The 13,009-nt window shown below is 35.1% G+C and overlaps 1 protein-coding gene across 1 annotated transcript in view; it reads left to right on the top strand.

Annotated features, from left to right (window-relative positions):
- The window catches only part of sv2a (synaptic vesicle glycoprotein 2A), a 40,468-nt gene extending 27,459 nt beyond the window's left edge, over positions 1-13,009 (top strand). The window contains exons 7-13 of the mRNA XM_065298837.1: positions 178-288; positions 1,458-1,546; positions 1,856-2,020; positions 2,726-2,859; positions 6,754-6,957; positions 7,049-7,208; positions 8,097-13,009. Of these exons, the coding sequence (XP_065154909.1) occupies positions 178-288; positions 1,458-1,546; positions 1,856-2,020; positions 2,726-2,859; positions 6,754-6,957; positions 7,049-7,208; positions 8,097-8,280 (1,047 nt within the window). The 3' untranslated portion in view covers positions 8,281-13,009. The remainder of the gene's footprint in view (positions 1-177; positions 289-1,457; positions 1,547-1,855; positions 2,021-2,725; positions 2,860-6,753; positions 6,958-7,048; positions 7,209-8,096) is intronic.

Genomic DNA, 13,009 nt, shown 5'->3' with positions numbered 1-13,009 from the left:
CTAATACATTGCCCTGTTGGTTATTTTAAGACATTTGACAGGTCAGGTGTGCGTTATTAAAAAAATAATGCATACCCATTGAACATTTCTCAACCAATCAGAATAAAGCATTCAACAGCCCCTAGTATAAACTTGTTAAAAATGTATCATCATCATCACATATTGTGATATGCACAGGTCACTACCATTAAGACGGTGAAACAGATGGATGAGTTGGTTGATATGGGTGGAGAGGCCGCGGCATGGCACCAGCGCTGGAGGGTCAAGCTGACAAACCTCTTTCATCAGGTACTGTACAATACACATTGCACTAATGTAAGTTTGCCGTTTGCAACCAGTCCTTTAAAATGTTTTATAAACCGTGGCTGTGGACCACTAACCCAGTCATAAGGGTCAATTGAGATTTATACATCATCTGAAAGCTGAATAAATAAGCTTTATATTGATTTATGGTTTTTTAGGATAGGACAATATTTGCCTGAGATACAACTATATGAAAATCTGGAATTTGAGGGTGCCAAAAAATGTAAATATTGAAAAAAATCTCCTTTAACTCATTCCCCGCAAACCTTTTTTTTTAGTTCCCCACCAACATTTTTTGTGATTTTCACAAAAGTTTCACATAATGCCTTCCAGGAATTTTTCTTTTAAATATATATAAACATACAAAAAATATATAAACATAAACATAAAAAACCCAGGAAAAACATTTCATCCTATCTATATGCTTATAAACTCTTAAATATGGGTATTTTTCTTCAAAAATATTTTTTAGCAAAAAGCCTAAATAATTGCATTTTTGTGAAGGAATTTTGTTAGAGATCAGGTTCAGAACGATTATCAAAACATACATGGAGTGTGGATAAATTAAATAATTTTTTGCTTCCGTTTTTTTATAAATCGGGTAAGTAATTGCGGTATTACAGATAACCATAAAAACTCATCAGGAACACATGTTTGTCATGCAAATGTTTTATCTTAATTGGTTGCCCAAATGAACTTGATACATATTACTAATGATAAAAAATGTTTGATATATTTTTTTTACAAAATATCTTCATGGACCATGATCTTAAGTTAAATCTATAATTTTGACCCATACAATGTATTATTGGTTATTGCTAGAAATATACCAGTGTTACTTACTGTAAGACACATTTGTAGTATTTTATGTAGTCAAGGTTACATGATAAAAAAATAACAAATGCAACTTCACCACTTACCATCTTCAAGATTTCTGTTTGTAAAAGGTTTTGTAAGCGTGTTTCTAAATGAAATTTTTTTTGCATCCTAGTTTTTGTTTTATGAAAAAATTGGTTTGGGTTGACTAGGCAGGGAGCTTTGAATTGAGATGTAAAGATGTATGAAGTAGATGTCTTTGTTTCCTTTTACATGTCTCCTTTAGGTTGCGTTTAAACTTTACATTTCTAATTTTTAATGCTAATGGTTGTTTACAGGTGTGGAGCAACTTCCTGACAATCTTTAATCCAGAATACAGGAGAATCACATATATGCTGATGGCTGTGTGGTTTTCCATGTCCTTCAGGTAAACACATTCAAAACATTTTCTTTGTGTAATCCAGTAATGAGCTCTGCTCCATGAGGTACTTTTGTGTTATTGTAGCTCAAATGGTAAAGCAATGCTTTAGCAATGTAAAGGTCTTGGGTTCGATTCCTAGGGAACACATATATGGCATTATGCACCAAATGCATAAATGTGAATGTAGGTATATGGGTTGTTTAAGAGGTCCAATTTAACTTGGACGCTGACTATGTAGAGAGACAAGCAACTTGCTAGGTTTTATGAGATATTGATAAGGATTTACATGTTTTTGCTCTCCTTTCTGCTTTGCAGCTACTACGGTTTGACTGTTTGGTTCCCTGACATGATCAAGTATCTGCAGAGACAAGAGTACTCCTCGCGCACTAAAATCTTTATCAAAGAAAAAGTGGAGCATGTGACCTTTAACTTCACCCTAGAGAACCAGATCCACAGGAATGGAGAGTACTTCAACGACAAGTACGTGCTGCTTTAGACATATTTCAGTAAACTGAAGTGTACTTTTTACGAAACATAAAATGTAGTATTGTGTAATTCTGCTTTTTTAAGAATATTCAAGGTTAAATGAAAACTGTTGTAAATATAGTCATATGGGAAGACTTGTGTACAAGTACAACAGAATTACTGCATATGAAAAGTGTTTTAAATCATTTAGTAAGGTAGCTGCCTATGTGGACAGCTACCCAGCTCAGTAGATTTAAAAATAAAAAAGCTTTGATTGTGTAATAGTCCTTAAGCGCTTGTTGAACCAGTAATTACTGTGTGATCTGCACTTCTGTTCACAGAAAATGGCACAATTATCAGCGGTTTTTTTACTTCCTTTCGAAAGAATTAAAAGATTAAATCCAGCCAATTGGGATAAAGATATTAATGACTTTCATGGACTATTCTGTAATCTTTACAGTGCTTTTAGTACGCATTCAGTATGGGTCAATGCACGCCCGCCGACAGGGGGGGACAAACGGGTCTGTTGTCCCGGGCCCAGGGTGAGGGGGGCCCAGAACTGGAACCTATGGAATAATTGTTAAAAAAAATAAAGAAAATATTTGATTCATTTGATTTGAAGTTTAGTACGCTCAAAATGTCTGGTCAGACTCATATATATATTTGTGCCTTCTGTGCTATAAAAGAAAAACATCTGAGCAATCTTCACTGTCATTAAAGGTTCTTAAATCTGAAGATGAAGTCTATGGTGTTTGAGGATTCCCTGTTTGAGGAATGCTACTTTGAAGATATTACGTCAAGCAACACCTTCTTCAGAAACTGCACCTTCATCTCCACCCTTTTTTACAACACTGGTGAGAAGATCTCAAATATAATTTTTTTTAGTTGTCATACTGTATTTGGATTGGAGCTGTAGTCTTTCAAAGGTATTCCGTTTTGTATAAGGATAAATAAATATTGTGTTTCACCGCTGAAAATATTTCAGGTTTCCTAGCAACACCAGATTCTTCCCCGGCTTTCTTTGACAAAATGACAATCTGCATTTTTATGACTCATTTCATGCTGGGCGTTTATGATTGTTACTCTCAACAGCCGTCAGATGAATGCTGAGACTCGAAAGCTCTGTGAGCTGCAAAAACCTAGTGAGCTGTCTACCTAGACAACATTTTAAGAAAGAGTTTGATCAAAATACTGAATTAAAAATATTAGTAAAAAATAGGTTCATCTATATGTAAAATTATGTACAATGATACAAAGGGTGATTTTTGCAAATTATATAATTGTCAGCCAAACACACTCCTATCAGATTCTATTGCATTCAAAATTAAGTGCTCAGAAAGGAAGTAATAAATTGTCTGATAGTCTGGATTGGCCCCACTGGGACAAACTCTTAAAGGATTACACCACTTTCATAACATCATTTCCTTATCATTTACTCACCCCCATGTCATGCAAAATGATTATGTCTTTCTTTATTCAGTCGAAAATAAATTAAAATTTTTTAAGGAAAAATTCGGATTTCTCTCTATATAGTGGACTTCAATTGAACCCAATTGTTTGAAGGTCCAAATTACACTTTTAATGCAGCTTCAACGGGCGCTAAACAATCCCAACAATCCCAACCGAGGCAAAAGGATCTCATCTATCGAAATGATCGTCATTTTCGCAACAACAAAAAAAACATTTACTACATAAATCATAAACTCTTTTCCCGCCGTTTACAATTTATCTCATCAATTAAGAGAAAACATTTGCATACAAAACGTGTTCCTAATATATTTTAATGTTAATCTGCAATCCACTAGATCCACTTACCCAATTTATGAAAAAAACTGAAGCCAAAACGTTATTTAATCATTTTAAACTCTGTGTATGTTTTGACACATACGTACTTTGGGGACACTAAAGATTTATTTGCCATCTTAAAAAAGTCTTGTGAAATCGTATTGCACTAGCCGTGTGATGCGCATCCGCAACGTTACGTATTATGTAATCACGTCGAAAGGTCACGTATATGATTGTATGGGATCGTTTAGAGCCCTTTGAAGCTGCATTGAAACTGCAATTTGGACCTTCAAACCGTTGGGTTCAATTTAAGTCCACTATATGAAGAAAAATCCTGTAATGTTTTCCTCAAAAAATTTAATTTCTTTTCGACTGAAGAAAGAAAGACATAAACATCTTGCATGATAAGGCGGTGAGTAAATTATCCAGAAATTTTGTTATGAAAGTAGACTAATCCTTTAATTCATTTGCTGCCAGCCATTTTTTTGAAAAGTTGCTAGCCAGCATTTTTTGTGGTTTTCACAAAAGTTTCTCAAAATGCCTTCCAGGAAAATTTCCTTTTAAAAATATATAAACATACACATTTAAGAACAGACCCTCTGCTTTCAAACAAACAATAAACAAACATAACAGGAAAAAACTTTTCATCCTATCAATATTTTTTTCTCTGCTTGTAAACTCTTAAATATGGGTATTTTTCTTAAAAAATATTTTTTGCAAAAAGCTGAAATAATTGCATTTTTGAGAAGGAATTTTGTTTGAGATCAGATTCAGAACAATTATCAAAACATACACAGAGTTTAAAATTATAAATAACTTTTGGCCTCAGTTTTTCCATAAATTGGTTTAAGTGTGGTATTGCAGACTAAAGGATAATTCCGGTATTTAACACTTTTGAGTCACATTTCTGGTTTGTTTTGGATGAACTACAGTGATGGACACATACATTTTGACAATGGGTCGTGTCTTGATTTTTTGACTCATTTAGAAGCGTCTCTTAACTGCTTCAGAATGGAAGTCAATGACCATGCACAAACATGTCATTAAAACAACACTTAACGTTCATTTTCAAAACTGTGCTACTCACTGAGTGGTTCGTGGTGTTCGTTGATGATTAAAAACAAATATATTGGCGCAATGTATGATTTCAATCTGTGTTATTTGCTATAGTGGAACTATTTTTTCAGATACCTCAGAACCGCGTATATACTTCCGCTCTATATTTGAGTCTGAAGCGTTAGCACACTCCCGACCACTTGATGGCGACAACCACTTTGCCATACAAGTACGGTCGGTGTCTAGCGTATAGACAGTCACAATCGAGCTCAACTTCAAACCTAAAGCTGGTCACTGAGCCATCAAATATGGGAAAAATTTCCTTTGAGAGAAACCGAGCGAAAAACTACAACCAAATGTAAACAGACCCTTTTCTGTTTCCCGGCGGCGAGGTGATATATCAGCGAGCAATGAGTCTTCCAAGAGAAGTCAATGGAATTTTACAAAATGCCAAATAAAACACGACAGAAACTGTATTTTGCTACACAACTTGTTTTTAATCATCAACGAACACCACAAACCACTCGGTGAGTGGTACAGTTTTGAAAATGAACGTTAAGTGTTGTTTTAATGACATGTTTGTGCATGGTCATTGACTTCCATTCTGAAGCAGTCAAGAGGCGCTTCTAAACGAGTCAAAAACTCAAGACACGACCCATTGTCAAAATTTCAGTGTCCATCACTGTAGTTCTTCCAAAACAAACCAGAAATGAGACTCAAAGTGTTAAATAAAGGTAGGGTAACACATTTTGAAAAATGCTAATGGTAGCCCCCTAGCAATGAAATCCCGATCCCACCCTCAAGTCAAATCGCCATCCAAAGTCACGCCTCTTTCCAAAACACATGAACACGCACAGATCAGACGGTCACGTCTCATTCACCAGTGAGAAAACTTTGCAGTACAAAGTGAATAACACTTCCAAAATAACCAACATAAACAACTGGTTTACATCAGAATTAGTTTAAGCACACGTTCAGTTGTGTAGACGTAGTAACTACACTAGTCAACATTCGAAGTGGATCAAAACCATTCATAAAAGTTTACATAAAACTTATCCCTAATACCCGTTCTTGTCTTAGCACAACTTTAATAAACTTTTTTGATCCACTTCAAATGTTGACTAGTATATATCGTTATGCTAATCCGGAAAACGAACACAAATTTCATAAGCAACACAACGTTTCATCAAAGTAGAATATCTGAATCCATCTCAGTACAAACATATCGCATACCTACCTTACCAAAATAAACAACGACCCTTTCAGACCCTTTGCCTCCTGTAGCTGTTTGCATCTCGCGGTAAAGCAGTAAAGTTACCGATGTTAATTTGGGTTTTTGCTCTTGCTGATCCAGGCAGTTTTTGTTGTTGTTGTTATAAAAGATGCATTTAGTTTTGTTGCTCCTGTGTAGGTTGTCAATTCAGCAGAAAAGTTTCCTGTTCTCGCTGTTTACAGACAGAGCGCACGTGAACGCGCCGATGACGTATGGTATCTGCGTGGACTCGCTGCGCGGTGGGAATTCAAATTATGCTTACGTATGAGGGACATAAAAGGAAACGTCCGTTCGGACTGAAATCTATGATTTGTTGAACATTTTTTGGTCCTACACCTTTCACAGATGACATAAATTTTTACAAATACATTTAAACAACTTAACACAGTGATTGCTATCAGGATGTGAGGAGACTTTTAACCAGCATAACTAAAAATGTTTCAGGATCAAATCTGTTACCCTACCTTTAAATAAATACTGGAATTATCCTTTAACCTAAAAATTCATCAGGAACATGTTTTTTTATGCAAATGTTTTCTCTAAATTGACGAGATAACTTGTCAGTGGCAGGGAAAGAGTTAATGTAATGGAAGAATAGTTGCTGTTTGTCATTGAGGCTCTTGTCTTTTTCTAGACCTCTTCAAGTACAGACTCATCAACAGCAAGCTCATCAACAGCACCTTCCTGCATAACAAAGAGGGTTGCATGCTGGATTTCAGCGACGAGAACAACGCCTACATGATATATTTTGTCAGTTTCCTTGGAACTCTTGCTGTCCTTCCCGGGAACATCGTGTCCGCTCTGCTTATGGATAAGATTGGTCGTCTAAGGATGTTGGGTAAAAACGCAGTTTTGCATCAATGCAGATTTGGGAGTTTAAAGCATTAGGCATTTAACAATAATTATTTTCTCAATAATTATTTCTGTAGCCGGTTCCAGCGTGATTTCCTGCATCAGCTGCTTCTTCCTGTCGTTTGGAAACAGCGAGTCGGCTATGATAGCGTTGCTTTGTCTCTTCGGTGGGATCAGCATCGCGTCGTGGAATGCTCTGGATGTGCTCACGGTGGAGCTGTACCCCTCTGACAAGAGGTGGGACAAGTTCATATTTCTGTCATTATTGTTGTTGATGTGAAAAAACAATGCATTTAGCTTGCCTTGATTTGTAGATAATAATTCATGGTTGCAATTATGTACTGCATTGACACTACAGTGCAGATAAATGCATCATCATTTAGGGGATATCTAAAAATGTTCAATCAAAATGAAAAGATGGCACTGTTTATCATGCAAGTAGATATCATGACTGCTCTTCTGAGGGGCGCAAATTCAAAATATGTGTCTGTAGTGTCATGTGTGTTGCTCATGTTTTCAAAATATGTGTTTGTTGCGTCATGTGAAGCATGTGCATCACGTGTTTTGTCAAAATAAGTGCTCGCTGCACGCGCGTCAAAACCGTTTATGATGTAGGAGACGCTCACGTTCACAAAATACACACAAGACACTCCCTTAAAACTAAACTTTGATTACACATGAGATTATGCGAGTATCTGAGCATCTCTTTTATCCTAAACCCTTTAGACGCATCTGCAGCAGGCACTTATTTTGACAAGACACATGATGCACATCGGTTAACTCGACACACCGGACACATATTTTGAAATTACGAACCACACAGATGGCGGGCTACATATATGTTGTGACGAACTTCGCATCGTGCGCCCTCAAAACAACTGGAAGATATACTGATATAAATCTTAAAATTAGGCCGTGGATTCCAAAAGTGGGTGTTACCTGGACAATGAGTTAGGCGGGCATTGGGTGTGCCATGTCTGTCTGTCATAGGACAAAGCCATTCCCCATTTTGGAGCTTCCACCCCGTTTTGGAGTTCACACCCCTATTTGGATCTCTAGGAAGCAGCTATTCCCATTACAAGTCTTGTGCATCGTATGATAAATATAATGTTTTTTTTTTTACAGAACAACAGCCTTTGGGTTCTTGAATGCCCTGTGCAAGTTAGCTGCAGTTCTGGGCATCAGCATCTTTCAGTCATTTGTGGGCATCACTAAAGCGGTGCCCATCCTCTTCGCTTCAGGGGCTTTGGCGGTCGGAAGCTTCTTGGCTTTAAAGCTCCCTGAAACTCGTGGTCAGGTGCTCCAATAATGCAGCATTCCAGCCAGCAGGTGGCGCGTTTCAGTAAGGATTGCCCGACCGTGTCAAACCCGAATCCCAAACCCTGTTCGTGAGTGAGCAATGCCGGAAGCAGCCGAAACAATTTCCACACTTACAGATCAGTTAGCGATATCTTCATTCCTCCAACGTGTGCAACTGTATCATAATTCAGTTACAATTTATTCCCTTATTAATCATCAAATAATTATCATTCTGTAGTAGGGAATATCGATTGATAATGTGTAGGCTGTTCTTCTTTGATTTATTCATGAATCAATCCCTGACCATGTCTTGTCGTCTCAGAGGAATAATGTGTGTGTGTGTGTGTGTGTGTGTGTGTGTGTGTGTGTGTGTGTTTGTATGCATAGAATAACTGCCGTGTGAAACACATTCCAGCTTTGCGTTGTTTATGGTATGAATCTAAAAAAATAACACGATCAGTTTGACTTTCCCTTCATTTTTGTTTAAGCCATTGTGTGATTTGAAAACCATCGTCGAGGTCCGGGGACATCAGTAGTTAGATGTTTGAATAGACAGTGTTGATCTAGTGGTGACGGTACTTTTGTTCTAGTTGTTTGCGTCCCAACAAAAGTAAAAATTTATAAAAAAATTGTGTGATGACGCAATATCGGCTCAAGCACACAATGAGTTTTAATGCAATTACAGATAAAGTCACATTATTATAGGCAGTGCAGATAATAACTACACTAATAATTTTAGTTTCACTCCGTGTGCTTTTACAAAATGATTGATTATTAAAGGTGTTGTGCATGTAATGAAGTGTGACATTCATAAGATTATGCTTGAATTGAAGAAAGTGCTCTGTATTAATGTACTTCTTCAACATGATGTGAAATATAAGATAAGTGACATATTGTTATAGGGTTGGCATTTTTATGGGCAAGCCTGCTGTTATCTTTATTTTGCATTATTGTTTCATCAGAACAACGAGCGAGTTTGTTTGTGTTCCTCTTGATGTCTACAGCGTAGCTTCGGTTGTGTCCCCTTGAATGAGCACAGGTGAGAGTTTGATCGACTTACATCACATATTTGTCTTGCAGATCTCCTTCATTCATTCAACTTACATGATAAAAGAAAAAAAATCCATAATTGAAGCACAAGGCGATTTGATTAAACTATCCAAACTAATAGGTTTATTTTGATGAATATGTAAATTATGTATTGAATATAAATATATGAAAATGATATGTTAATCAAATTTGTCTGTTTGAAAACTCTAGCTAATATTATATATACACACATATATAAAAATATATATGTATATATATAAAGAAAAATACTTTCATGTTAAGATGTTGATCTAGTACCAACATAATGTCTTAGATTCATTTTGATGTGTGTGTATATATACAGTTTATCTGTTTAAGGGATTTTTATTATTATTAAAGCAAATATGGTAAAACGTGACTGAATAAGTCCATACACAGGACACACAGACACCCTCATAAATGTTTTCTCTCATGTTCTTATAATGACGTTGAGGTATCTGTCTGTAAGTATGTGTGTGTGTATGGAGGTATGTGTGCTTGCATGTTGAATATTTGTATTTATTTATATATAACTGTTGATGAGAGTTTGATTTTATAGTATTTTTTACTTTGAGTATCTGTGGAAACAGATGTAGTGCAACATGCAGGGTGAATTTTTGCTGTATCATTGTTAACCTGTTGTTCAAAACGGTTTGGTGACATGGTAGCAGTAACTAAATATAGCATCAAAAACAAGCCACAAAACGCTTAAAAACCCCAAAATTGATTTTAAGCGATTGATAAGAAACAAAAAACTGTATATTCAACTAGGACAAACGGCAAGAAATTTTAAATTCTGCTACATTTTATCAAGCACAATTAATACTTGTTTCAACTAGACTTTATTATTAGGAAAGATATTTAACAGTGTTGGGGGTAATGCGTTACAAGTAACGTGCATTACGTAATAATATTAATTTTCTGAAGTAACGAGTAAAGTATTGCATTACTTTTTAAATGTACACATTAATATTTGAGTTACTTTTTTAAAAAGTAATGCAAGTTACTTTTTTAGTTTAATTAATTCAATAAAAAAAATTATGTACTAAATTAAAGTAAACGTAGCGATGAAATCTGCAATTTCTGAATGCAGAACTTTTCAATTATAAAAAACACCTGCAAGGCCTAAAGAAATCAAACCTCAGCCAAGAAAAAGTAAAGCAAAAGTAACTAAAAAGTAACAAAAACATTATTTTCCATGAAAAGTAGTTACTTTTTTTTAGAAGTAACTTAATATTGTAATGAATTACTTTTAAAAGTAACTTTCCCCAACACTGATATTGAAGCAGGATATTAAAGTATAAAAACCAACCCGGTTAAAGGGATAGTTCACCCAAAAATCATGTTGTTCAAAACCTGAAAGAGTTTCTTTTTTTGTTAAATATAAAGATATTTTGATAAATGATGGTAAGCACATAGTTGACGGTACCCATTGACATCCATAGTAGGAAAAACAAACACTATGGAAGTAAGTACACTGTAAAAAATACTTTGCTGCCTTACAATTTTTTGTTAAATCAACTAAGATTTACAAGTCATATCAACAGAGATGAGTTGTCACAACTTATAAAATATATTGAGAAATGCCAACTTAATTTTTGTAGTTATAACAACTCATCTCTAGTCAAGATAAATAATAGTAAGTTGAAATGACTTGTAAATCCGAGTTGATTCAATAAAAAAAAATTAAGGCAGCAAAGTATTTTTCACAGTGTAGGTGTGCTTACCATCATCAAAATACTTAAATATACTAAAAAAACTCATACAGGTTTATAGCAACATGAGGGTGAGTAAATTTATTTTAGGGTGAACTATCCTTTAAAAGCTATTTTTCTGTTTTTGATGCTTCTGAACGTGCACTGTAAAAAAATGCAGCATGAAGTTAAAACAACTTTTTGCAATCTATTATTTTAAGTTTTTTCCTGCGATAAGTTGACATAACTTAAAAAAACAAATTGAAATAACTTAACTTAATTTTTTTATTTAAAGTACAAAATGCTGCATTTTTTACATTGTGCTACACTGCAACAGTTTATTGGTGTCATTCAACTTTGTTTACTGCCATTTTTTAGGATAGCAGCCATATTATGTGCTCAGAGTAGACACGAAACACAGCCAACCATTTTTAGATAACGCCTTTTTTAATATAACTTCAAGACGTACACTAAAACATCAATTTAACCAAAGTAGTCACCTAACTTAACACAAACCATTTATTTAAGGCACAAAGGAAACTGCTGATCAAGCGCTTTAAATTGTTAAATAATACCCTAGTTTGTTTCGTTTGCAAGAAAGTGGCATTTTAACCAAGTGAAAACCAGCTTGCCACGCGTCGCATATTGTAGTTTTAAAATAAACCGTCCTAGAAACTGCCATCTTTACCTTGACCTCTGCGCAGCGTTTTTAGTGTCACAGATGCTGTAGTGACAATCTTTACGTGTGAAAAGTGTGCGTCTTTAATTGCCAAATATTTTCTACTTTCTCAGTTTGTACCGGCAGATCTCATACATGGCATACAGAAGAAAATAAGACAGGTCGTATACATTCACTTACAAGCGATCAAAATGAGCAAGCATTAAAAAAATCACACTTGAATAGCACAAAGTTTTGTGGCTCAGACATATATTAACCAGGTCTTACTAGTGTTTTACTCCAATGCACTTAATGTTAAAGTTGAGTTTTTAAACAACCCCAGAAGCTGGTTACAATTATAGAAGAATAAAAATGTGCATTTGTCGGTGAACTAGACAGTTTTGTTTTTATGTTAATATTAAACTAATAGCCTATTTTCCATTAAACATTTTCTCATTTATTCACATTGAAATGGTTTCTCAGCTGAAGTCCTGCAGTGTGTAACTGTTCATTGTCACATGATCTCAATGGTGTCGCCGTTGTTCATTGATTTTCAAACGAGTATGTAATAATTGCTGTCGTATGCTGTGAACTGCTGAATTCCAGTTAACTTATCTCAGTGACGTTATGACTTATCTCTGTGTAAAGCAGTCCTGGATTTGGTGCACTTCATCACTTCAGATTGTGTACTGGTTGTAAGAGTTTTGGGTTTTGTTACAGGGTCTTTTGTATTTCTAAACGTAATCAATCTCGTGTGCAAAAAGAAATCAAAGCAATAAGTGGTAAATATGTATCCTTGCTCGGCCCCCAAACTATTGGGATAGGAAGCACACAAAAATGTTCACTGGCCACTTTTAATGAACAGCAGGTGTTTAACAGCTGAAAGAAAAATAAAGGCCAACATCCGTGTACTCTACAGATATACCATAGGTCTTCTGATGCTTTTGTCAGTTTAAATGTATTGCCATAATTTAAATGTGACAGAGAGTTTATCACTTTATCATTGTACTGTGCTGTAGAGATTGTAGTTGTTTGTATGTAAAAGAATAAATATGTGGAACAATAAAACAAAAAAGTTACAAATGTTGAAGATATAATAGTGTACTATTGTTTGTTGTTCTTTGTATTCTTGTACATGAAATGATGTTGACATTGTTGTCACTGAATATAGAGGAATATTCAATCCTTACCGAAATAGTTCTGTGTTACAGTTTTTGAGAGATTTACTTTGTTTTTTGATGCAGGGGGGGCATTTGTGCAGTAAAAACTCCCTCAGTGGATTTAAAACATGCAAATAATAAACAAATGTTATGAACATA

This window comes from Paramisgurnus dabryanus, chromosome 13, assembly GCF_030506205.2.
Source record: "Paramisgurnus dabryanus chromosome 13, PD_genome_1.1, whole genome shotgun sequence".
NCBI classification, from domain to species: domain Eukaryota; kingdom Metazoa; phylum Chordata; class Actinopteri; order Cypriniformes; family Cobitidae; genus Paramisgurnus; species Paramisgurnus dabryanus.
The sequence above is the reverse complement of the archived record's forward strand: the minus strand, read 5'-3'. Positions and strand labels throughout refer to the sequence as shown.